Consider the following 26,543-nt stretch of genomic DNA (forward strand, 5'->3'; position numbering starts at 1 on the left):
GGTACGGGATACTGAGTTGGATGATCAGCCATGATCATATTGAATGGCGGTGCAGGCTCGAAGGGCCGAATGGCCTACTCCTGCACCTAATTTCTATGTTTATTGTCATTGTGCAGTGTACATTACAGAGACAACGAAATGCAGTTAGCATCTCACCCAGCAGAGTGAACATAGAATAATGAACAGTAAAATATATATATGTACAAACAGTATTATATGAACGGTGGAACAGTGTAGGAAGAGACTGACTTTGGTGACTGGGAAACTCTGATTCTGCTGTGGGGGGATGTTTTATGTTAAATTCTATTGTGTGTTGTGTCCTTTATTTTTATTGTATGGCTGTATGGGAATTTCATTTCACTGTGCCATCTGGCACATGTGACGAATAAATGTATCTTGTTTCTTGTATCTTGTAAACAGTAGTAGTAGTGCAACCGGGGGGGGGGTGACTGGCAATCACCAAGGTGCGGAGTTAAGTAGTGTAACAGCCGCTGGGAAGAAGCTGTTCCTGAACGGAGAGACCTGTAGCACCTCTCGGATAGGAGGAGGGTAAACAGTCTGTGGCTGGGGTGAGAGCAGTCCTTGACAATGCTGCGCGCCCTTCGCAGACAACGCTTGCTCTGGACAGACTCATTGGAGGGGAGTGAGGAACCGGTGATGCGTTGGGTAATTTTCACCACCCTCTGCAGTGCTTTCCGGTCAGAGACAGAGCAGTTGCCATACCATACTGTGATACAGTTGGTAAGGATGCGCTCAATGGTGCAGCGGTAGAAGTTCACCAGAATCTGACGAGACAGATGGACCTTCTTTAGTCTCCTCAGGAAGAAGAGACGCTGGTGAGCCTTCTTGACCAGAGTTGAGGTATTATGGGTCCAAGAGAGGTCATCAAAGATGTTGACCCCCAGAAACCTGAAGCTGGAAACACGTTCCACCTCCGTCCCGTTTATATGGATGGGGGTGTGCGTGCCGCCTCTGGACCTTCTGACGTCCACAATGAGCTCCTTGGTCTTCGTGGAGTTAAGGGCCAGGTTGTTGTTAGGCACCATGCTGCTAGGAGCTGGACCTCCTCCCTATAGGCCGACTCGTCGTTGTTGCTGATGAGGCCAATCACCGTTGTATCATCTTCATACTTGATGATGGTGTTAGTACCATGTACAGGTGTGCAGTCGTAGGTGAAGAGGGAGTAGAGAAGGGGGCTCAGCACACAGCCCTGTGGTACACCAGTGTTCAGGGTGAGGGTTGAAGAGGTGTGGTTGTCTGACCTAACAGACTGGGGTCTGTTAGTTAGAAAGTCCAGTATCCAGTTGCAGAGGGAGGGATCGATGCCCAGGTCGCTGAGTTTGGTGATCAGTTTTGACGGGATAATGGTGTTAAATGCTGAGCTATAATCGATGAACAGCATTCTCACGTAGGGTGTCTCGCGTTTTTATTATTTTCTGTCTGTGTTTTAATGTAGTTTTTGTTATTTTTTGTTGGGGTGTGTGTGTGGGGGGGGGTGGGGGTGGGTGGGGGGGGGGGGGGGAAACTTTTTAAATCTCTCCCTGCACTGGAGGCCCGACTTTTTCTCGTCGGGTTCCGTTGTCGTTGAGGCCGCAACGAGGAGCGGCCTCCAACAGGAAGAAGCCGGGGACTCAGGTGCCGACTCACCGTTGCCGTCGCGGAGCTGGCCGAGACCGGAGCGGGTGGAGCGGTGGAGGAGCTGCTGCTGCTGCTGCTGCTGCTGCCGATGCCGCTGCTGAGTCGGGGGCTGCTGCTGCGGGTCTGCGGACAGCGGCGTCGGGAGCCCGCGGATCCCTGGAGAGAGACCGCTTTTCGGGGCTCCTGCAACGGAGAATTCTCCCGCCCGAGTTGCGGGGTCGAAGAGCTCCTGGAGCGGGGCCTACATCACTGCCCCGCGCGGCTGGAACGGCCGCGGACTCTGCGGGCGCACACCGGGGGCTCCAACACCAAGACCCGGTGTGCGACCTCGCACCACCCGGCGTGGCTTTAATGGCCGCGGGACAATCGCCATCGCCAGCCGGGGGCTTTGACTTTGACTCTGACATCGGGGGGGGGGGAGAGTGCAGTGGAGAGATAAGTCTTTTTTTGGCCTTCCATCACAGCTATGTGATGGATGTTTATGTAAAATTGTAATTATGTTGTGTCTGGGTCTATTTGTGTGTAATGTATGGCTGCAGAAACGGCATTTCGTTTGGACCTCTAGGGGTCCAAATGACAATTAAATTGACTCTTGACTCTCTTGACTCTTGACTGTTGTCGAGGTGGGGGGGGGGGGGGGAGTAACTGAAGGGAATCCACATTAGTCAGAAAATTGTGTTATATAATTGGGACTGAAGCCAGATAAATCTCCAGGGCCTAATGGTCTGCATCCCAGAGTACTCGAGGAGGTGGCTCTAGAAATTGTGGATGCATTGGTGATCATTCTCCAATGTTCTCTCTTCTCTGGATCAGTTCCTGTGGACTGGAGGGTAGACACTCAACTTTTAAAGAAAGGAGGGAGAGAGAAAACGGGGAATTGTAGACCAGTTAGCCTTCCTTCAGTAGTAGGGAAGATGCTGGAGTTGATTATTAAAGATGTTATAGAAGTGTAGTTAGCATGGATTTATGAAGGGAAATCATGCTTGACTAACCTTTTGGAATTTTTTGAGGATGTAACAAGTAGAATGGATAAGGGAGAGCCAGTGGATGTGGTGTATCTGCACTTTAAAAAATCCTTTGACAAGGTCCCACACAAGAGATTAGTGTGCAAAATTAGAGCACATGGTATTGCGGGTGGGGTATTGACTTGGATAGAGAACTGGTTGGCAACCAGGAAACAAAGAGTAGGAATTAACGGGTCCCTTTCAGAATGGCAGGCATTGACTAGTGGGGTGCCGCAAGGCTCTGTGCTGGGATCCCAGTTGTTTACAATATATATTACCGATTTAGATGAGGGAATTAAATGTAACATCTCTAAGTTTGCTGGTGACACAAAGCTGGGTGACAGTGTGAGCTGCGAGGCGGATGCTATGAGGCTGCAGGGTGACTTGGATAGGTTGTGTGAGTGCGCAGAAGCATGGCAGACGCAGTATAATGTGGATACATGTGTGGGTATCCACTTTGGTGGCAAGAACAGGAAGGCAGATTATTATCTGAATGGTGTCAGATTAGGAGAAGAAGAGGTGCAATGAGACCTGGGTGTGCTTGTAAATCTGTCATTGAAAGTAAGCATGCAGGTACAGTACACAGTGAAGAAAGCTAATGGCATGTTGGCCTTTATTGCGAGAGGAATTGAGTTTAGGAGCAAGCAGGTCCTACTGCAGTTGTGCAGGGTCCTGGTGAGACCACTCCTGAAGTATTGTGTGCAATTTTGGTCTCCTAATTGGAGGAAGGACATTATTGCTATTGCGGGAGTGTAACGTGGGTGTTTTGATGTATGTCTGCTTACAAAATAAGTAAACTAGCACATAATATACAGAGAAAGATGGATGCACACACACACATGTTGGGATCAAAAACAGGAATGATTTATTTCCAAATCAAAGGTCACTGACTGACTTACTGAGCATGTGCGAGAATGAGCACAGCTCATATGCATAAATTACATGGATATTGTCACAGTAGGTTCAGCAGGTTAATTCCTGGGATAGTGGGACAGACATATGATGAAAGAATGGGTCGACTGGGCTTGTATTCGCTGGAATTTAGATGGATGAGAGGGGATCTTATAGAAACATAAAATTCTTAGAGGATTGGAATGGGTAAATGCATGAGAAATGCTCTTGATGTTGGGGGAGTCCAGAACTGGACTCCAGAACTGTGAGTCCAGAACTGTGACCCCCAACTGATGTTGTCAGGCTGATGTTGGGGGTCACAGTTTAAGAATAAGGGGTAGCCCATTTAGGACTAAGATGAGGAAAAGCCTTATCACCCAGAGGGATGTGAATCTGGAATTCTCAGAAGGCAATGGAGGCCAAATCACCGGATGTTTTTAAGAGAGAATTAGATTTAGCTCTTGGGGCTAAAGAAATCAAGGGATATGGGGAAAAAGCTGGAACGGGGTACTAATTTTGGATGATCAACCATTGAATGGCTGTGCTGGCTCGAGGGGCCGAACAGCCTACTTCTGCACCTATTTTCCATGTTTCTACTATCTGCCGTGTATAAATCCATGCCATGTCCCTTATTAACCCATTCTCTTCCAAATAGGAGTAAATCCTGTTGAAGAATCCTCTCCAATAGCTTCCCTACCACTAATGCGATTCCCACCAGCCTATAATTCCCTTCATTCTCTCTACCTACCTTTTTTAAATAAAGGAAAACATTAGCTACTCTCCAGTCCTCTGAGACCTCACCTGTGGCTAGAGAAGACCCAAAGATCTTTGTCAAGGATCCTGCAATCTCCTGTCTTGTCTCTCAATAACCTGCAATAGTTCCCATCAGGCCCTGGGGCTTTATCCATCTTAATGCACTTGAAGAGCTCTAAAACCTCTCATTAATCTCAAACTGTCCTTGCTGTGTATCCTCCACATTAATCTCACTGTCCTCCATGTTCTTCTCTTTGATGAAAACATGGAAAGTTTAGTACATCACCTATATCACCAGAAAACAAGTGCAAATTCCCCTCATTTATGCTTGAGCCGTCTTACCTTCTCTCTGGTTGTTTTTAATGTAGGTATGAAAAGCTTTTGGATTTTCTTTAATCCAACCTGCCAAACCCATTTTGTGCCCCTTTTGGCCATTCTTATTGCCTGCTTGAGTTCTTTCCTCCTTGCTTTATATTCCTCAAATATGGAAAGATACCCTAGCAGGGATGACAGTGGAACAACAATGGCAGGTATTTCTAGGAATAATACAGAAGGTGCAGGATCAGTTCATTCTTAGGAAGAAGAAAGATTCCAAGGGGAGTAAGGGGCAACCGTGGCTGACAAGGGACGTCAGGGACAGTATAAAAATAAAAGAGAAGAAGTACAACGTAGCAAAGATGAGCGGGAAGCAAGAGGATTGGGTAATGTTTAAGAGCAACAGAAGATAACTAAAAAGGCAATATGGGGAGGTACGAAGGTAAGCTAGCCAAGAATATAAAGGAGGATAGTAAAAACTTCTATAGGTATGTGAAGAGGAAAAAATTAGTTAAGACTCTTGAAGACCGAAAAAAAGTGAATTTATTATGGGGAACAAGGAAATGGCAGATGAGTTGAACGGGTACTTTGGATCCGTCTTCACTAGTGAGGACACAAACAATCTTCCTGATATAGTAGTGGCCAGAGGAACTGGGGTGACGGAGGAACTGAAGGAAATCCACATTAGGCAGGAAATGGTGTTGGGTAGACTGATGGGCCTGATGGTCTGCATCCCAGGGTAGTTAAGGAAGTGGCTCTAGAAATCGTGGATGCATTGGTGATAATTTTATTATATAATTTAATTTTATAGACTCAGGATCAGTTCCTGTGGATTGGAGGCTAGCTAATGTTATCCCACTTTTTAAGAACGGCAGGATAGGGAAAACAGGGAATTATGGACCAGTTAACCTGACATTGATGATGAGGAAGATGCTGGAGTCAATTATAAAACATGAAATAGCGACACATTTGGATAGCAGTAACAGGAGTGGTCCGAGTCAGCATGGATTTACGAAGGGAACATCATGCTTGACTAATCTTCTGGAATTTTTTGAGGATGTAACTAGGAAAATGGACAAGGGAGAGCCAGTGGATGTAGTGTACCTGGACTTTCAGAAAGCATTTGATAAGGTTCCGCATAGGAGATTAGTGGGCAAAATTAGGGCACATGGTACTGGGGGTAGAGTGCTGACATGGATAGAAAATTGGTTGGCAGACGGGAAACAAAGAGTAGGAATTAACGGGTCCCTTTCAGAACGGCAGGCAGTGACTAGTAGGGTACCGCAAGGCTCGGTGCTGGGACAGGAAACATGTTCCCGATGGTCTTGTTACGGTCTTGGGCAGAGGCCATATCAAGCTATGATGCATCCTGTTAGAATGCTTTCTGCAGTGCATTTGTGGAACTTCATAAGTGATAGGCCATTTGGCCCATCAAGTCTGCTCTACCATTCAATTATGGCTTCCCACTCGTTTGCCTTCCCCCCATAACCCCTGAAACCCATACTAATCAAGAATCTATCAATTTCTACCTTGGCCTCCACAGCCTTCTGTGGCAATGAATTCCACAGATTCACCACCTTCTCACTAAAGAAATCCCTCATCATCTCCTTCCAAAAGGAACGTCCTTTTATACTGAGGCTATGATCTCTGATCCAAGACACTCCCACTAGTGGAAATATCTTCTCCACATCCACCCTATCCAAGCTTTCATAATTCGGTAAGTTCCAATGAGGTACCCACTCATCCTTCTAATTCCTGGGATGGCGGGACTGTCATATGCTGAGAGAATGGAGCAGCTGGGCTTGTACACTCTGGAGTTGAGAGGGATGAGAGGATATCTCATTGAAAAATAAGATTGTTAAGGGTTTGGACATGCTAGAGGCAGGAAACATGTTCCCGATGTTGGGGGAGTCCAGAACCAGGGGCCACAGTTTAAGAATGAGTAAATCATTTAGAACGGACACGAGGACACACTTTTTCTCACAGAGAGTTGTGAGTCTGGAATTCTCTGCCTCAGAGGGCGGTTGAGGTAGCTTCTCTGGATGCTTTCAAGAAAGAGCTAGATAGGGCTCTTAAAAATAGGGGAGTCAGGGGATATGGGGAGAAGGCAGGAACGGGGTTCTGATTGGGGATGATCAGCCATGAGCACATTGAATGTGCATTCGAGCACATTGAATGACCGGTAGGCGGCGCGGCTCTGGCCAGCAGCGGCCTCTGCAGCCTGTCCGCGTTTTATTATTTTTTGTCTGTGTTTTTATCTAGTTTTTGTTATTTTATGTTGGGGTGTGTGTGTGGGGGGGGGCGGGGGTGGGGTGGGTGGGGGGGGGGGAAACTTTTTGAATCTCTCCCTGCACTGGAGACCCGACCTTTTCTCGTCGGGTCTCAGGTGTCGCTGAGGCCGCAACGAGGAGCGGCCTCCAACAGGAAGAGACCGGGGACTCAGGTGTCGACTCACCGTTGCCGTCGCGGGGCTGGCCGAGTCCGGAGCGGGTGGAGCGGTGGAGGAGCGCTGCTGCTGCCGCTGCTGCTACCGGAGAGTCGGGGGCTCCAACGACGGGTCTGTGGACGACGGCACCGGGAGCCCGCGGCTCCCTGGAGGGAGACCGCTTTTTGGGGCTCTCGCAGCGGCGACTTCTCCCGCCCGAGTTGCGGGGTCGAAGAGCCCCTGGAGCGGGGCCTACATCACTGCCCCGCGCGGCTGGAATGGCCGCGGACTCTGCGAGCGCACACCGGGGGCTCCAACATCAAGACCCGGTGTGCGACCTCGCACCACCCGGCGTGGCTTTAATGGCCGCGGGACAATCGCCATCGCCAGCCGGGGGCTATGACTTTGACTCTGACATCGGGGGGGGGGGAGAGTGCAGTGGAGAGATAAGTTTATTTGGCCTTCCATCACAGCTATGTGATGGATGTTTATGTTAAATGTAATTATGTTGTGTCTGGGGTCTATTTGTGTGTAATGTATGGCTGCAGAAACGGCATTTCGTTTGGACCTCCAGGGGTCCAAATGACAATTAAATTGACTCTCTCTCTCTCTCTCTCTCTCTCTCTGAATGGTGCTGGCTCGAATGGCCGAATGGCCTACTCCTGCACCTATTGTCTATTGTCTATTGTCTAAACTCCAGTGAGTAGAGGCCCAGTACCATCAAATGCCCAACATATGTTAACCCAATCATTCCCGGGATCATTCTCATAAACCTCTGGACCCTTTCCAGTGCCAACATATCCTTTCTCAGATATTGGACCCAAAATTGCTCACAATACTCCAAATGCCTGACTAGCGCCTTATAAAGCCTCAGCATCACAGCCATGTTTTTGTATTTTAGCCCTATAGAACTACATGCTCAGAGCCATGGTTGGTCAGAGCCATGCAGAGACTTAGTATTCGGCACAAACATTGTGAGCCAACGGACCCACCCCTGTGCTCACACAATCCATAGGTGACTGGGCAATCTGAACCCAAACACCAAGTTGAAAGCGGCCGAAGGTGTGCATCGCTCGGGACAGCCCCCACTCTCCCACGGCCACCCTCCGCGGGCTGAGGGTCGGGTGGAGCGGAGGTTTGGGACAATGTTCATGACTTTTTATTTTTTTTATTTTTTTATTTTTTTTTTTTTAATTTTATTTTTATTAGAAGTACGGTAAATTACAATCCTACATAACACATATATCTTAATACATTTTTTGTACCGCTTCATTTTTTTTTTAGCTTTAAGAAAAAGGCAGAAGTAAGGAAAGTAAAGAAAGTGCAAGAGAGTCGTGAAGTGCAAGAGTGTTGGGAAAAGAAAGCCCCTTAGGAAAGAAGTTAGAGAAGGAAGTAAAGTGAGAAAATAGACCCTAGAAAAGAAAGAAAGAGAAAATAGAAACAATCGCTCTATTATAACATTAAACTCCGCAGAAAGGGGACTACCAACCAAGTCTGTTTTTGTTGTTTTACCTCCCGTTACCAGGTCCTGACTATTACACCTCATACTTGTAATAGGTCCAGAAACATAGACCACGTCTTTTGGAATTGGTCTGCTTTACCGGCTAGGAGGAATCTCATCTCTTCCAGATGTAATGTTTCAAACATATTTGATATCCACATTTTTATTGTTGGTGTCGGCGCATTTTTCCAGAATTTAAGTATAAGCTTTTTTCCCATTATTAGCCCGTAATTAAATAAATTCTTCTGAATCACTTTTAATTCCGGGTTACCTTCCGATATTCCGAAGATAATCCATTCTGGTTTTGGTACCAGTTTTATTTTGATCAATTTTGAAAAAATATCAAATATTTCATACCAGAATTTTTTGATTTTTGTACAAAAAACAAAAGAGTGCGCTATGGTAGCTTCTTGACACAGGCATTTATCACAGATTGGTGAAACATTAGGGAAGATTTTATTTAATTTCGTTTTTGAATAGTATAATCTATGTAATGTTTTAAATTAAATGAGCGTATGTCGTACGTTGATCGAACATTTATGCACCTGTAGTAAATGATTATCCCAGGTCTCTTTTGAGATTTTTATAGCTAATTCTTGTTCCCAATCTTTTCTAATTCCATCTGTTGTGGGTATTTCTATGTTTAAAATGATATTATATAGGTACGATATTAATTAGCTGATTCCGCCTTGGTCTTCATTGCTTCATCCAATAAATCGGAAGGCATATTATGATAGTCTTTTGTGTGTTTTTTCAGATAATCACAAATTTGAAGATATTTAAAATATTGGTTATTTTTCAAATTATATTTCAGTTGTTGTTGTTGAAATGATAGTAAATTCCCCAATTCATACAGATCTTCGAGCGTTTTAATTCCCATTCTTTCCCATTGTATAAATGATTTGTCTATAATTGATGGTTTAAACGATGGATTATTGACTATTGGTATTAAAAGAGATAGGTTTCTTAATTTTAAATTCTGTTTTATTTGTTTCCATGTTCTTATTGTGTTATGTATAATTGGATTTTTATTGTAATTTTTATTATTCAAATTTATTGGTGAGAGGATGGTCGCTCCTATATTACTCGGGAAGCAGTCCCCTTTTTCCATTACCATCCAGTCCGCCTGCTGTGCAGAATTGTCCAGCAGGTGAATCATATTTTTAATATTTACTGCCCAATTATAATACATAAAATTAGGGAGCGCTAGACCCCCCCAGCTCTTTTCGTTTATTAAGGTGTGCTATTTGTATTCTATGGGATTTATAATCCCATATAAAATTTGTAATGTCTGAGTCCAATTTTTTGAAAAACTTTTTTGGGAGGTATATAGGTATTGATTGAAATAGGTATAAAATTTGTGGTAAGAAAACCATTTTAATAGCATTTATTCTGCCTATTCAGGACATCGGAAGTGTTTTCCAGAATTTAATCAGATTATTCAATTTCTTGAGTAAGGGATTATAATTGGCTTTAAACATATCCTGGTAATTTCTAGTAATTTCAATTCCCAAATATTTGAATTTTTCTGTAGCTATTTTAAAGGGAAATTTCCGAAGATGTGTTGAGTCTTTTGGTTTTATCGACATAATTTCACTTTTGTTCCAATTTATTCTATATCCCGAAAAGGATCCAAAGTCCTCAATTAAATTTAATATGTTTGGTATACTAATTTGTGGTTTTGTGATGTACAGTAGTACATCATCGGCATATAGGGATATTTTATTCTTTGAGTATTTTGTATTATAACCATAAATATCCGGATGTGTTCTTATTTTTTCAGCAAGGGGTTCAATTATCAAAGCAAATAAAAGCGGTGATAATGAGCATCCTTGTCTATTGCCCCTTGATAGTTCAAATTTCGAGGATAAAATATTATTAGTTAATATTCTAGCCGTAGGTTTGTTATATAATAGTTTTATCCATGCGATAAAGTTTTCTCCCAATTGGAATTTTTGCAATACTTTAATCATATAATCCCATTCTACTTGATCAAAAGCTTTTTCTGCGTCCAGTGAGATAATAGATAACTCTTGGTCGTGAGATTTATGTGAGTGCATTATGTTAAGCAAACGTCTCAAATTATTGAATGAGTGTCTCTTAGGTATAAATCCTGTTTGATCTCCATTTATTAATCTACTAACGTACCTGCTTAGTCTACTGGCTAGTGTTTTCGCTATTATTTTTTGATCCGTATTTAACAAAGCAATAGCGAATTTCGCTATATGAGCCTGGTTCTTCTATGTTTTTATCTTTTTTAAGTATTAATGTAATCGTTGATTCTGCTAATGTTTCGGGTAAGCTTTGCTCTTTAAAAGCGTATGTATACATTTTCTGTAATCGTGGCGTAACTATATCGTAAAAGGCTTTATAGAATTCACTACTGAATCCGTCTGGTCCTGGTGTTTTGTCATTCTTTAGTGTTTTTATTGTGTCTTCTATCTCCTTAGAAGTAATTGTTGCTCCCAGTTCCTCTTGTTCCCTCAATTCTAATTTTGGGAGGTTACAATTTTCCAGAAATTCTGAAACTTTATTATTATCTATTGACGTTTTAGATGTATATAGATTTTCGTAAAATTGAGCGAATCTTTTATTGATATCCTTGGGTAGTGTTAATAATTCCCCACTATCTGATTTAATCTTTAGTATTGCATTCTCTTTTTCCCGTTTTTTCAACTGGCGTGCTAAGAGTTTGTGGGGTTTGTCCCCGAATTCAAAGTGTTCTTGTTTTGTAACTTGAAATAATGTTATAACTTTCTCTGACAATAATTTATTCAGCTTGAATTTCAATAATAGGATTTTATTATGTTTATCCATAGTTGGATCTTTAGCATTATCTGTATCTAATTGTTTTATTTGTTCTTCTAAATGTCTTTGTTCTTTCTTATTCTTTTTATTTTGATAAGCTTGAAATGAAATAATGACTCCTCTAATAAATGCTTTAAAGGATTCCCATAATAGCGTGGGGGATATATCTGGTGTATCATTTATCTCAAAGAATAAGTCCATCTGTTTTTTGAGATATATACTCCCTTGTGGGTCTTTTAAAAGTTGCGAATTAAACCTCCAGAACGATTTATTCATAGACATTCCTTCTAATTTTAAAACAAAGGTTAAAGGAGAGTGGTCTGAAATCGCATTAATGTGGTATTTAGGATGCATAGTGTGTGTAATTAATTTTGTATCCACAAGAAAATAGTCTATCCGTGAATATGTTTTATGCACCGTTGAATAGAACGAGTAGTCCCTTCCCGTCGGATTTGCGATCCTCCATACATCTGCTATATTTGTGTTTTCCATATATGTATGTAAGAGTTCACTGGTTTTAGATTTCATATTACCTTTTTGTTTTTGCATCAATTTATCTAAATAAGGGTCTAAAACACAGTTGAAGTCTCCTCCAATTATAACATTTTGATAATTAAATTCTGCAATTATATTCAGAATTTTATTAAAAAATTGAGGGTTATCAAAGTTGGGCGCATATATATTTTACCAGCGTAATTGGCGTATTATTGATCTCTCCTGCTACTATAAGATATCTCCCTTCCTTATCTGAAATAGTATTCTTTGATTTAAATGGAATTCCTTTACGGAAAATAATTGCAATACCTCTAGATTTAGAAGTGAATGTTCATGACTTCAAAGTGATGTGATGGACGCAGGGGTCTGGACCAATCGCTGACAGGTCCCGCCCCCCAGCAACGTCATGACAATTATTGGACGTTTCTGTTGAGTGGCAGTCGGTCCTTTGGCCTGTAGGCGATGCCGCCTTTCGGGTAGGTAGCGTTTCGACAGAGCGGCCATTCGGTAGGATTGCTTTTATGCGATGCAGCTTTTCGGTTCGTTGGCTTTTAGGCGTCCCACCCTTTCGGTTAGTTTGCAGTTAGGCGTCCCATCCTTTTGGTTAGTTGCTGTTTTGTCTTCGGACTCTTTCGGTTTATTGGCGTTTCGGCCTCGTTTCCATTCGGTTCTTTGGCTTCGACTTCTTTGCTTCGGCCTCTCGTCTGTCGGCGCCACATCCGGGTACCGTAGAACATTGTTTGTTTTGTAGTGTGACGGTTACACAGGAAGTATAATTTCTCCTGCTCCTGTTTGATGTTCTTCAGCTCCTCGCTGAGAGGTTGTACTGGTGGAATATTGTGACAGTTTCTGAGGGACTGCGACTTTATGGGGACTGAATAAATCTGAGAGGCAATCCGCTGAGAACTTGGATTTTTGGGATCTTGCAAGGATTCTAAAATGTGGACAGAATCTATAAATTAGGGAAGATCTTCACAAAAGTAAATTATACCATGAAATTCAATGCAAAATAAGTTTTCTTTCTCTTTAACTCTTTCTCTTTCCACTGATGCTACCTGAGCTGCTGATGCTTTTCAGCAATTTTCCGTTTTTATTTCAGATTTTCATCTTTTGAGGATATTTTTGGATGTTTTGCTTCAGTGAACTGTTTACAGACAAAGGGAATAAAACAATGTGATTGGCATAGAAAATTAATATCACAAAAATGGGAAAGTGTCATGAACAAAATGTTAGCACAGGCTCAATGCCTAGAATGCTATGCTGCTCCTGTGTTTCAAAGGTTCAAAGGTCAGTTTATTGTCACGTGTACTAATTAAGGTACAGAGAAACTCGAATTACCGTACAGCCATATTAAAAGAAAGCAACAAGACACACAACTACATAAAAGTGATGGAAGGCAATAAAATCCAATCTTCTTCCTCTTGATTCTCCCGCGGTCGGGGCAGTCAAACCATCCGCAGTCGGGGCGATTGGAGCTCCCGACGTCGGTCTCTAATCAGCGACCACGAGCTCCACAACGTTAAAGTCCGCAGGCTCCTGCAGTTGGAGCCCCAAAGTCAATCCCCGACAGGGATTGCAAGCTCCGCGATGGTAAGTCCGCAGGCTCCCGCGTGCGGTTGGGCCTCCCAAAGTCAGTCGCCAGCAGAGGCCGCCAACTCCTTCATATTAGGCAGCAGTGCGGACGGAGATATGATAAGGGAAAAAATCGCATCTCCTTCGAGGTAAGAGATTTTAAAAAGTTTCCGCCAACTCCCCCTCACCCCCCACATAAAACAAGCTGAAGAATACTAAAGCATACATTTCACACATACAAACAAAACAACAACGAAGGAAGGGACAGACAGACGTGGCGAGGCAGCCATTGTTGGTGCCACACAATGTTTCATGGTGTTTTTGTGTTACCTGTCTTATTCCAGTCCTTCCTCTTCATCTGTGTACAAGAAGCGGATCATTTCCATTGTATGTATGCTGAATATTGTCCTTTGTTTACTTCCAGACTAATTGTGGCATTGTCGGTGACATTTGGCATGTTTCTGATCGAGCTGGTGGGTTTCCTGACCGGAGTCTCCATGTTCAATAGCACCCAGAACCTCATTTGTATCCTTCTACTGAGTTCGGAATCCATGAAATATCCTGCTGTTAAAGCACCGGATAGATTATTGGCAAATGTTCGAGGATGAAAGAAGCAATAAAACAGGCCTATACTTGGTGCTGTTTAGATACTCAGAGAAGTATGGAGATTGGTCTGGTGGATGTGTGAGCCTGTTCCTCCAGATGGAGCAGCCTTGAGCCAGGGAAATGGTCTCAGGATTATGAGTAGAATCCCTTTAAAGCTAATATGATCAGGAATTTCTTCCCTGAAGGTTGTGGACATTTGCAATTCTGTGGTTTGGCATGAGCTGGATACAGGGACAGGAAATACATTTTAAGGTTGAAATTGGGTAATTGACTGTAGGGTAATTGAGGGATCAGGCAGGAAATCTTACTTGAGGGCAGTGATTTGGTTAGCCGTAATCTGACGGGGTGAAGGTTCAATGGTCCAATGTCTCTTGCTTAATTTAGGCTGTAACCTCTGTCACCTACTAGTGTTTAACGGATATAGAATATGGCTACATTTTGCTGCTGATTATAGATTAAATATTTGGTGAGACATTATTAAATTCTGCGCTCTATTAATTTATACCTAGAAATTATTTGTTGATGCCAACACTTCTCCATCCAGGAGCCAGTGCAGCTCCTAACACATGTGTTTATTCAACTGCCTTTAGTTTTGATTTTCAGAGCTAGGATCTTCCCCATGAATGGTAGGGTCTGAGTGAGCATTGTGGGTCAGAGGGATATTTATGTATGTGCATAGATTATTGATGATGGCAGGCATATGGTTAAGACATTAGTCTGGACATGGAATGTGCCTACTTTATAAAACATAGGTCAACCTCAGCTGGAGTATTGTGTGCAGTTCTAGTACCACACTATAGGACAGATATGACAACTGGAGAGGGGGCAGAGATTTACAGGATGGTGCCTGGGATGGAGGATTTCAGCTATGACACAAAAAGCTGGAATAACTCAGTCTGACCCGTCTGAAGAATGGTCTCGACCTGATACATCACCCATTCCTTCTCTTCAGAGATTCTGCCTGCCATGCTGAGTTACTCCAGCTTTTCTATCTATCTTCAGTTTAAACCAGCATCTGCAGTTCCTTCCTACACATTTCAACTATGAGAGATACTGGAGAGGCTGTTCTCCCTGGCGTGGAGGATGTTAAGAGCGTGTTTGAGGTATATCAATTTGATGAGTACAGATGGGGTAGACTGCAGAGATAGATAAAACTGGAGGACAAAGATTTAGGGTCAGGGGTAAGAATTTTTGAGAGTATCTGAGGTGGATTGTTTTCACCCAGAGAGCAGTGAGACTGGAACGCACTGCCAGATAGAGTGGTAGAAGCAGAGTCGCTGATAGCATTTAAGAAATGTCTAAAGAACTCTTGAATCACCAGGCAGAGTAGGATGATGGGATGGGATGGGTACATAATGGTGTCCATTGGTTGGTGTGCATATGGTGGGTGAACAATTTGTTTCCATGCTTTATGGCTGCATAGGATCATATAAATCTCGCCTATAGATCTAGGTGTTGAAATTACATTTGTTTAGTTCTTGACAGACCATTCTTATCCTATTTCATAACTAACTTGAAGCCTATGGTCACTATTGCAATTCACATTCCTTCATATTTGATGCTCTATCTCCTGCTGACCACTAGGATGCCTGTAATATCGACCCTGCATATTGATCAATTCCTTTTTGCTGGAGCAACTCAGTGGGCCAGGCAGCATTTGTGACGGGAATGGACAGTAGGTGTCTTGGATTGGGACTCTTCTACAGTCTAAAGAAAAGTTCTGACCCAAAATATCATCTGTCCATTCCCTCCACAGATGCTGCCTGACTCGCTGGGATCCTCCAGCAATTTGTTTTTTACTAGACAATGTCCTTGCGTTAAAAATATGTAATTTTGCCGTCCATTTCTCCCTCATGCTATATACACCTACTGAGTTAGATTTTGTTCAAGTTATGATGGTAACATTATTGCTCCATTCCCCAGCCAAATTCCATTTAGCTCTTTCCAACCACACTCGTGAAATTCTGTAAAAGGATGTTGGGGCAGTTCTAGTTCATATGCAATCTGTCCAGTTTGTACAGGTCTCACCTTTCCCAGGAACTGTCACACGATCCAGACATCGAAAGCCTCACCTTTTCTATTCCCACAGCACACGTGGCATTGAAAATAATGCAGTGATTACAACTTTCAAGGTGCTGTTCTTTAATCTGCTGCTTTGCTCTCCTGTTCCTACTGCAGCAACTCATTCTCTCTTTACCACTAGTGCCAATCTCATCTGCAATGTCGGCCATTTCACTTGTCGTGCAACTTTTGGTGGCTCCCTTGATGTAGAACAGAAAAGCAACACACTCATGCATTTTTGCTTGTGGCCTCAGAGGTGCCTGTCTATCCCCCTCGCTATTAAATCTCCACCCACATATTGCCCTCGGACTTATGCTCATCCTCCCTTGTGCAGCCGAGCTGTGGTGCCATGATATGGTTGTGGCTAAGCTCATCATATGGTAGGAGACAGCCACTCTGCCCATCATACAAGTGCTGGCTCTTTGATGCATCTGTCTAATTAGACTCCCGAGCATTTGCTGATTTTTATCTTTTGCCTTGGATTAACAAACAGATGGAGATTAGATGCAGCTGATGTGCTGGAAGGATGCCCATTGACAGCAGCGGATGTGGGGTAGGGGGTGGAGTGAGAGGGCTGCGACTACCACATGGAGTCACACCCACTCGAATGGCATATTTAAATGTCTATATGTGAATTTCTTTGGTAACAATTTACTATGGAGATGGGCCAATTCCTTAAGGAAGGAAAATTACCCAGAAAGCGGATAAAAATATGTTCAGTTATGTCTCTGTCAGAAATTGGGTGAATACTTGAATGGGGGTTAAGGTAATGGAAAAGCTTGGGGAATTTAGTCAAGCAGGTGAATGGCACGCAGAGTGACTGCCTGCCTCCATCATTGTTTCGTGTGATGAACATGATACTTAAGCAGATGTGCTAGGAAATGTTCCTATTTTATCTGAGAAGACTATTTTGTTGCCACTTTCCTATAACTTTAATCACAGCTATTGGAGCCCACGCTAGTGCCTCAATTGCTCTTCTCTTCTTCTTTATTGACAAATTGCCCTGTCATGATTACTGGTGGATATTCACTTTTTGCAGGTAGGTTGTTTATAAGGTACTCGTGCAGGCTCTCCCACACACACACAATAGTCGTCACATGGGGAAACAATTGGTGGACACCCAGGGGTGTCAGGAAAGTGAGCTTGCCCTGCTACTGAGGGGTGGGCAGTGGTCGGCTGGGACACCCCCTGAGCCCAGACATGAGGTGACGTTTCTTTTATTGTGCATTCATCCCACCAGCACTCCTGTTGGTCACCAGTGCTCAGTGTCACCCCTCTTTCTCCATGGTCCTCACTGGCTTAACTGCTACCTTACAGCACCAGATACCCAGGTACAATCCTGACCTTGGGTGTTTTCTATGTGTTCTCCCTGTTACTGCGTGGGTTTCCTCCGGGTGCTCAGTTCCCTCACACTTCCCAAAGATATCTGGGTTTGTAGGCCAATTGGCCTCTGTAAAATTGCCCCTAATGTGCAGGGAATGGATGAGAAACTGGGATAACAGAGCTATTGTTCATTGATCGGTGGTCAGCATGGACTCGATGGGCTGAAGGACCAGTTTCTGTGGAATCTCTCTAAACTAAATTAAACTGCTTATGAAGGACAATAAATAGAGTAACAAGACAACACATTTATTAACACGAAGAAATGTTTTACGAACTGTGGTATGCAAACAACATAGCACAGGAACAGGCCTTTCAGCCACAACGTCAGTGCCAACCATGACGCCAATTTAAGCTAATTCCATTTGCCTACATGTGGTCTATATCTCTCCATCCTCTGCCTGTTCATGTACCAGTCTAAATTCCTCTGAAATGTTATTGTGTTTGCTTCCACCATCACTTCTGGCATTGCGATCCAGGCAACTATCACCATGTGTAACAAAAAAAATAATCCTTGCCTCACTTTAAATGTTCCTTCTCTCACCGTAGCACTATACCCTCCAGCATTTGACATTTATATCCTGCCTCATAAAAGCATGTACTTGCTCTTGGCCTTTGACACTCCAGAAAACACATCAATTCCTCCTAATAGCTAATACCCTTTAATTCAGACAGCATTTTAGTAAACCTCTTCTGCACCCTCTCCAAACACCCCACATCATTCTTGTAATGCAAGCGACCAGAACTGTATACAAAACTGTACACCAAATGCTGTCTAATCAAAGTTTTATCGAGCTGCAACATGGCTTTCAGATTTTATGGTTAATACCCAAACCAATGAGGGCAAGCATACCATATGCCCACTTTAGCACTCCATCTACTTGTGTTGCCCCTTTCAGGGAATTGTGGACTCAGACCCCAAAACTCCTTTCTACATTAATGTTGTTAAGGTCCTACCATTAATTGTATGCTTTACTCTTACATCCAACCTCCCAAAGTACAATATCTCACACGATTAAACTCTTTAATACTGCTAAGGTAGACACAAAATGCTGGAGTAACTCAGCGGGACAGGCAGCATCTCTGGAGAGAAGGAACGTTTCGGGTTGAGACCTTTCTTCACTGCTAAGGTCCTGCTGATTATTGTATATGTCTGGGTTGTATTAGACAACACAAAATGTTTCACCTCGCACTTGTCTGGATTGAATTTCATCAGTCACCTCTCTGCCCACTTTTGCAGCTGATGTATATCCTTCTATATTCTGGGGCAAACATTCACACTATCTACAGCTCTGCCAGTCAACTTCCTTACTTACCACACCATAGACATTCTCATGCAAGTCATCTATATGTATGATGAACACCAAAGGTCCCAACATTGATTGCCATGTTACACCAGGGGTTACAGAATTCCAGTAAAAAAATATCCTTTCATCACTCCCCTCCGCCTCCTATCATCAGCGAATTTACAAATGCACCCTATTAGCCATAACTATCTGGACCATCCTATTATGTGCGATCTTGCCAATAGCCTTAAGACAATAGACAATAGGTGCAGGAGTAGGCCAGCACCGCCATTCAATGTGATCATGGCTGATCATCCCCAATCAGTACCCCGTTCCTGCCTTCTCCCCATATCCCCCTTATCTCTAAACTAAACTAAACTATCCCTAATCAGTTCTCGCCTTGCCAACTGCCAGTAGTTTCTGTCTTTCAGAAAAGGAGGAGTTGTGTTTTTGATTATGAGAACATCACAACAGGACTTAGAGGATATTCCTGGGGCTCATCCAGTCAGGTGATATAGATGGAACAAAGAAATAAGAAGGGTGATCACTTTGGGATTGTACAGTAGACCTTCCAATAGTCGGTGGTAGTGAAGGAGCAAATACGCAAGGAGATTGCAAATAGCTATGAGTAAAATAGGGTTGTAATAGTGTAGAAGCAACTGCAGATACTGGATTAAACCAAAAATGGACACAAAATGCTGGAGTAACTGCATCTTTGGACAGAAGGAATGGGTGGTTTTGGGTCGAGACCCTTCAAACTGAAAATCACGGGAAAGGAAAACGAGATATAGACGATGGTGTAGAGAGATATCGAACAAATGACTGAAAGATAGGCAAAAAAGTAACAGTGATTAAGGAAACAGGCCATTCTTAGCTGTAGCTAGATGAGAATGAAAGCTTGTGTGACTTGGGTGTGGGAGGAATGGCGAGAGAGGGAATGTAGGGGTTACTTGAAGTTAGAGAAATCAATATTCATACCCCTGGGTTGTGAGCTGCCCAAGCAAAATATGAGATGCTGTTCCTCCAAATTGCCATTTAGACTCACTCTGACAATGGAGGCTGAGGGCAGAAAGGTCAGTGTTGGAGTGGGAAGGAGAATTAAAGTGTTTAGCTACCGGGCGATCAGGTAGGTCCAGGCGGACTGAGTGAAGGTTATCGACTAGTCTACGTTTGGTCTCGCCGATGTATAAGAGTCCACATCTTGAACAATGGATACAGTAGATGAGGTTGGAGGAGGTGCAAGTAAACCTCTGTCTAACCTGAAAGGACTGTCGGGGTCCCTGGACAGAGTCAAGGGAGGGAGGTATCGGCAGTGGCGGACTGGCCAGGGTGTCAGCTTGCCCGATGGCAAGTGGGCCCCTGATGAAGTGGGCCCCCTATATCAAGTGGGCCCTGATGAAGTGGGCCCCCTTTGTCTCCTGGTAACCAATATTTTTAGACCCAGTCCGCCACTGGGTATCGGGATACGTGTTGCATCTTCTGCAGTTGCAGGAGAAGGTACCCGGAGAGGGGGTGGTTTGGGTGGGAAGGGAAGAGTTAACCAGGGAGTTGCGGAGGGAATGGCCTCTGTGGTAGGCGGAAAGGGGTGGAGATAGGAGGATGTGACTAATGGTGGGATCCTGTTGGAGGTGGCGAAGATGTCGGAGGATTATGTTTTGTATGTGACGGCTAATGGGGTGGAAGGTAAGGACTAGGGGGACTCTGTCCCGGTTGCGACTACGGTGAGCAAGGGCGGAGCTGCGGTGTACCGAGGAGATGTGTCCTCATCTATGATGGAAGAGGGGAACCCCTGTTCCCTAAAGAACGAGGACCTATGATGTCCTGGCATGGAACACTTCGTCTTTGGCACAGATGCGGCGAAGACGGAGGAATTGGGAGTAGGGGATAAAATCTTTGCAGGAAGCAGGATTGGAAGAAGTGTAGTCAAGATAGTTGTGGGTTTGTGATCAATGTCAGTCAATAGTCTATCTCCTGTGATGGAGATGGTGAGATCAAGAAAGGAGAGGGAGGTGTCGGAGATTGTCCAAGTGAATTTGAGTGCAAGATGGAAATTGGTGATGTTTATGAAGTCCATGACTTCTGCATGGGCGTAGGAGTTAGCACTGATATAGTCATCAATGTAACAGAGATGGAGTTTAGGGATTGGGCCAGTGTACGCGGGAACATGGATTGTTCAACTTATCCTGCAATGAGGCAGGAATAGCTGGGGCCCATGTGAGTGCCCATAGCTACGCATTTGATTTGGAGGAGTCGAAGGGGAATTTGTTAAGGGTGAGGACCAGCTCTGGTGGAGAGTGTTGGTAGAGGGAAATTGGCTGGTTCTGTGGTCGAGGAAGAAATGGAAGGTTTTAAGGGCTTCCTGGTAGGATGGAGGTGTAGAGTGACTGAACGTCCATAGTGAAGATGAGGGAGTGGGGGCTCAGAGAGTGGAAGCCATTAAAGAGACGAAGGGGGTATGAGGTAACTTGGACATGGGTCGGGAGAGATTAGATCGGGGGGGGATAGGATGGAGTTGAGGTACATGGAAATCATTTCAGTGGGACAGGAGTAGGCAGAAACAATGGGTCTGCCAGAGCAGTTGTGTTTATGGATTTTGTGGAGAAGGTAAAGCTGGGCCGTGCGGGCTGGGAAATGACAAAGTTGGAGGGCAGACATCAAGAAGTGATAAAATCAAAAATTGTAATAGCAGCTATTTTAACTTGTCAAATATTTTAAAAGATGGGCGTTGTGCCAATGTACTAAATGGGGTCGAATTTAAGTGTGTCCAGGAATTTTTCCACTAGCAATATATAGATGATCCTACCTGAGAGGGGGCAACACTGGAACCCCTGTTGGGGGAGGGCAAGTGACTGAAGTGGCATTGGGGGAGCATTTTCAGACGAGACCAAGTCGGGGAACTACAGGTTGGTCAGCTTCACGTCAGTGGTGCGAAAGTTATTGAGGTAGGATTTAGCTGCATTTGGTAAGGTGACTGATTACATAGTCAGCATAGTTTTGAAGTTGATTGAGTATTTTGACCAAGAGGATTGATAAGAGTACGGCAGTAGACATGATCTACATGGACTTAAGCAAGGTCCCTGACAAGGTGTCTCATGGTCTGGAGGGGTGAGCCAGGGTGTGCTAGCCAATTGGATACAAAATTAGCCTTATAATAGGAGGTAGAAGGTGATAGTGATGGGCTGTTTGTTTAGATTGGAGGCCAGTTACCAGCGGTGTGCTACAGTGATGCATCCACTGCGGTTCATCTACATTTATGACTCAATATCCTTTAACATCCAAGTTGAAGAGGACATGTTGTATTTGCTTTTCACCATTCAGGAACATAGTGGCCCTGAAGTCTCAGGATAATTTCAGTTGATCTTGAGTTTGAGTTTAGTGCCAAGATTAAGTGAAAAGCTTTTGTTACGTGCTAACCGGTCAGCAGAAAGACAATACATGATTACAATCGAGCCATCCACAGTGTACACGATAAAGGGAATAAATGCTAATAACACTTTACCATGCGAAAGCCCCAATAGAATTGGTGGGAACAGCAGAGGCCACTATACCTGGCCTTCTGTAATTTCACTAAAGCCTTTGTTAACTTTGTGAAGCACCTACATCTAATTGGCTTGCCTTCAACAAATAATTACTGTCCTTTCTATGCTTCATTGGCACATCTCAAACTATAATCACAATTATAGTTATGAAGGGAATCTATCATAATCATACAGAATGGCACAGGTGTGAAACGCCTGCCTGTTATTTCTCTTTCGCAATACCAAATTCCTACTTTCTCCTCACACCCCTTGATACCTTTTGCATCCAACCACTCCTCCATATATAAAGCGATATATTATCCATTGACGGCCACCCCACTGGTCTCTGGTAGATAATGGCATTAGTTCATATCCCTCTTAGTGAAGAAATGTATTTTCATCTCGGCTCATAATGTCTTTCTCCATACATGTCCTGAAACTGATATCACTAGTTCTTGATAAAGCAGCGAGAGGAAACACCTTCCCAGCATCCAGCCAGTCTGTCCAATCTTATCAGAACTTTGTAAATTTCAATTAGATCCACTTTCATTCTTTGCAAAGGGTTTGGGAAAGGTAGAGATAAGGTTGTAGTGAACATAGAACAGTACAGCACAGGAACAGGCCCTCAGTGGGCCAAAAGGCCTGTTTCCATGTTATATCTTTCGATCAATCAATCAAAGCAAAGGCTGTACTGGTGCATTGAAGACCTTTGCTGATGGGCAGCTCCCTAGATATGAGAAATGGTCCATGTTTTCCAGGGGCTTATACACATATTTTCATTATCAGGGCGGCGTTGCAAACTAGATGCGTTGGTAGGATGGCCTTTGTTTTACAAAGTGCGGAGTTCTGTGCTGCAATGGGAGGCCTGGTGCAGGCAAGTTGCAGCATTGAGCAAGAAAATTTCAAAGACTGTATTTGGATGATGACAGAGTTGACTGATGACTGATGACACCAGTTGCGCTGAAATGAGTTCTGTGTAGACTCAGTGGAAACACCCTCCCAGCATACAGTCTATCTAGTTTTAAAAGTTTTAATTAGATTCCCTTCATAACTATAATTGTGATCATAATTTGAGATGTGCCAATGAAGCATAGAAAGGACAGTAATTAATTTTTGAATATATTTATAAATTAGCATCTGCATTTCCTTGAGCTATAGCATCCAGAGAACCTGCCTCCACTGCCCTCTGAGGCAGAGAATTCCACAGACTCACCACTCCCTGTGAGAGAAAGGGAGTGATCCTAGTTTCACAGTTTCTCTTGAAAGCAGCCGGCACAGAAGGCCTCCTGGCATGAGCTTGAAAGCTCGGACATCTGTAAGAACATTTGTGAGAACAGCCTCATTCCCACTGCTATCAGACTTATGAACCACTCACCTCCTTCACAGTCCTTTCCCAGAGGTGCTGCTCAGTACTCTTTCTTTTAATTCTACCTCATTCAGTTATTCCATTATTATACTTATATGGAAATTATACTTGATTTTTTTTTTTGCACTGCTTCAGATTGCATGACAATCTTTGACGATTCTGTTTTGTACTCTGCGTATTTATTGTTGTGTTTATAATTACTGTATGTATGCTGTTTATTCTTTGAGCTTAAGGAATTTCATTACATCCAGATGTCTATTATAATAAGCTAGTCTAATCTAATCTTAAAACTATTCAGGATCAGCAGAGTGTATGCCTGTAGGTCCTCAAAAGTAGAATAACAGAAAGACAAGGGAACGGAGAGGCATATTGAATGGTTTGTTAGCCAAAGCATCATTAAGTACATAGAGGATGCTACGCCTTGGCTGTGTGGGTGTGTGTGCGCTAACTGCTCCATGGGTTCTGTTTCTTCCTTGACCTGTGCTTCAGCTGTCATAGCCCATTGCAGTGGTTCCATCTGTCTGTCCTTCTTTGTCATTGTGAAATGGGAGTGCTGGACCTACTGGTATATCTTCGGTGTCTGCAGGTATTACTATCAAGCATTTACATTTAATTTCTGCTCGTCATACATGATAAGGTCTGCAAGGAAATTCATTTGAGTAGCGGACTCTATGAATCGGAAGACTGAAAGAAAATTGAAAGTTGGATTTTTAATTTGACTGCGTCATTGCAGATGCACCAAAAGCATGGAGAGTGATTCACCAGATGATTGGACCTTGACCCTTAACCAATGCAGTCTGGCAGTAAACCGACAAAAACATATCTCGTCTCTACCTCAAACCATGTCTGAAATGGGCACAAAACCTTCTGAGCAGTAATTTCCATCTCATCTACACAGGATACTGGTTTGACAGAATGCTCAGCTAACCAGTTCATCGGCAAGACAAAGTATTCATCCTTCATACTGTGGTGCTATGTATTGCTCTGCAGCACACACAAGCACACAAAAGCACATAAGACACTAGGCACACTCGCTACCGATGACTTTTGAGAAAGGCAGCAAAATATGATAATTTATGGCACACAAAGTTGCTCAGCCAATCAAATGAGTATTTGGAAACTTACAAAACTAATTTGATTAATTAAGAGAGGCTATAGTAAAACACAAATTACAAGGCGTTAATCCAAGCCATAAACTAAAAGTGGCAAGTAGATAGAGTGGTAAAGTAGGCCTACTTGCTTGATAACTGGTAGCTGGTACACTTGCTTTCATCTGTCAGGGCATTGAGTATAAGAGTCAGGTAGTCACGTAGCAGTTTTATAGGTGTTTATTTAGGCCACCTTATGCTGCCCCATTAAAGGGAGGATATGAAGGCATTGGAGGGTACAGAAAAGGTTTACCATATAGTGTTATTAATTTAGTTTGTAGTGGATGATAGCAAATCCTCTTCTGGGACTGACATGCAAATAGTTGCCATGCTCTAGTGCCATCTTGTAGAGGTGGATAAGATCATGAGGGAAATAGATAGTCTATTACCCAGATTAGTGGAAATCAAGAACCAGAGAACATAGGTTTAAAATGACGGGAAAGAATGGATCCTGAGGGAAAGCTTTTTCAATCAGAGGGGGGTGGTTATATGGAACGAGTTGACAGGAGAAAATAGGTAGTGCATAGACATTTAACATATAACAACAGTTCAGTGCCACCCCCGAGTATACTCGGGACATGGCCGATAGTGAAACAAAAACTTGGCAATGAACAAGTTAAAATACATTTAGACAGTTACATGGATAGGAAAGATTAAGAGGGTTATGAGTCAAACGAGGGCAGGTGGAAATGAAGTTATGCGGCATCTTGGTCGGCATGGGCAAGTTGGGCTGAAGAGCCTGCTGCATGACTCTATGTCTATGACCAGAATACTGCTTGGATTAGAGAGCATTAGCTGTGAGGAGAGATTACACAAATTTGGATTGTTTTCTCTGGAGCATTGGAGGCTGAGGAGTGACTTGATAGAAGTATATGTGGGTGGGGGAGATGGGTGTAAGGCGGGAGGCATGTGGGGGGGAGGGTGGTTGTGGGGGAAGGGGAGAGGTGTATGTGGGAGGGGTGTATGTGGTATGGGGGGGGGGAGGGTGGGAGGAAGGTGTCGGGAGGGGAGGAGGGGGGGCGGGGGTTGGGGGCTCAGTGGCTCCCGACTACACTCACCGTTCCAGGCCCTGGATGGATGTATATATATATATATATATATATATATATGCAGGGAATAGAGAGATGTGGATCATATGTAGACAGAGGAGATTAGTTTAACCAGGCATCATGTTTGGCATGGACATTATTGGCCCATGAGCCTATTGTGCTGTACTGTTCTATTTTCTATGTCTTGTGATGAACATGTTTATATAATCCATAATTAAGTGCAGATTAGTTAGTGTGCATGGGGATTTCATCCTGATTCGAAGTCAGTGAACCGAAAATCCGTACAATTAAACATTGGCAAGGACGAAGCATGGTCTTTGTTTTCTGGCACAGATTCAGTTCTCTGCTCATGGAGTGCATCCCTATTGTAGAATCTTAGAACATACAGATTAGAAACTGACCTTCTCCATGCCTATCAATATACACAACTATGGCAGACTCATGTTCCTGCATTAGACCAGTGTCTTCAGTCTTTTCTGTCCAAGTACCTGTATAAATGTATTTTAAACATCCTAAAAGCATCTGCCTCCACCAACTCATTGGGCAGCTTGCTTCAGATGTTCACCAACTATATGAAAAACACCCCTCATATCTGTACATTTCACCCCCTCACCCAACAGAATTTGTTAGATATGTCCAAGGGAGTTTCTTGAAACGATATGTGGATATCCAACCTTAGAAGGGGACATACTGGACCTTGTCATCCAGGATATATTTCTTTAATAAA

At 43.4% G+C, this 26,543-nt stretch overlaps 1 protein-coding gene across 4 annotated transcripts in view; it reads left to right on the forward strand.

The window, feature by feature from the left end:
- The window catches only part of LOC129712475 (transmembrane protein 107-like), a 47,796-nt gene that overhangs the window by 16,471 nt on the left and 4,782 nt on the right, over positions 1-26,543 (forward strand). For 3 of the 4 annotated variants that reach the window (XM_055660945.1, XM_055660948.1, XM_055660949.1), the window contains exons 4-5: positions 13,827-13,927; positions 17,012-17,108. In XM_055660945.1, coding sequence (XP_055516920.1) covers positions 13,827-13,927; positions 17,012-17,108 — 198 coding nt within the window. Of the gene's footprint in view, positions 1-13,826; positions 13,928-17,011; positions 17,109-24,108; positions 24,206-26,543 lie in introns of all 4 variants that reach the window. The other variant, XM_055660947.1, reaches the window with a different exon arrangement.

Source organism: Leucoraja erinacea, chromosome 32, assembly GCF_028641065.1.
Source record: "Leucoraja erinacea ecotype New England chromosome 32, Leri_hhj_1, whole genome shotgun sequence".
NCBI classification, from domain to species: Eukaryota; Metazoa; Chordata; class Chondrichthyes; order Rajiformes; family Rajidae; genus Leucoraja; species Leucoraja erinaceus.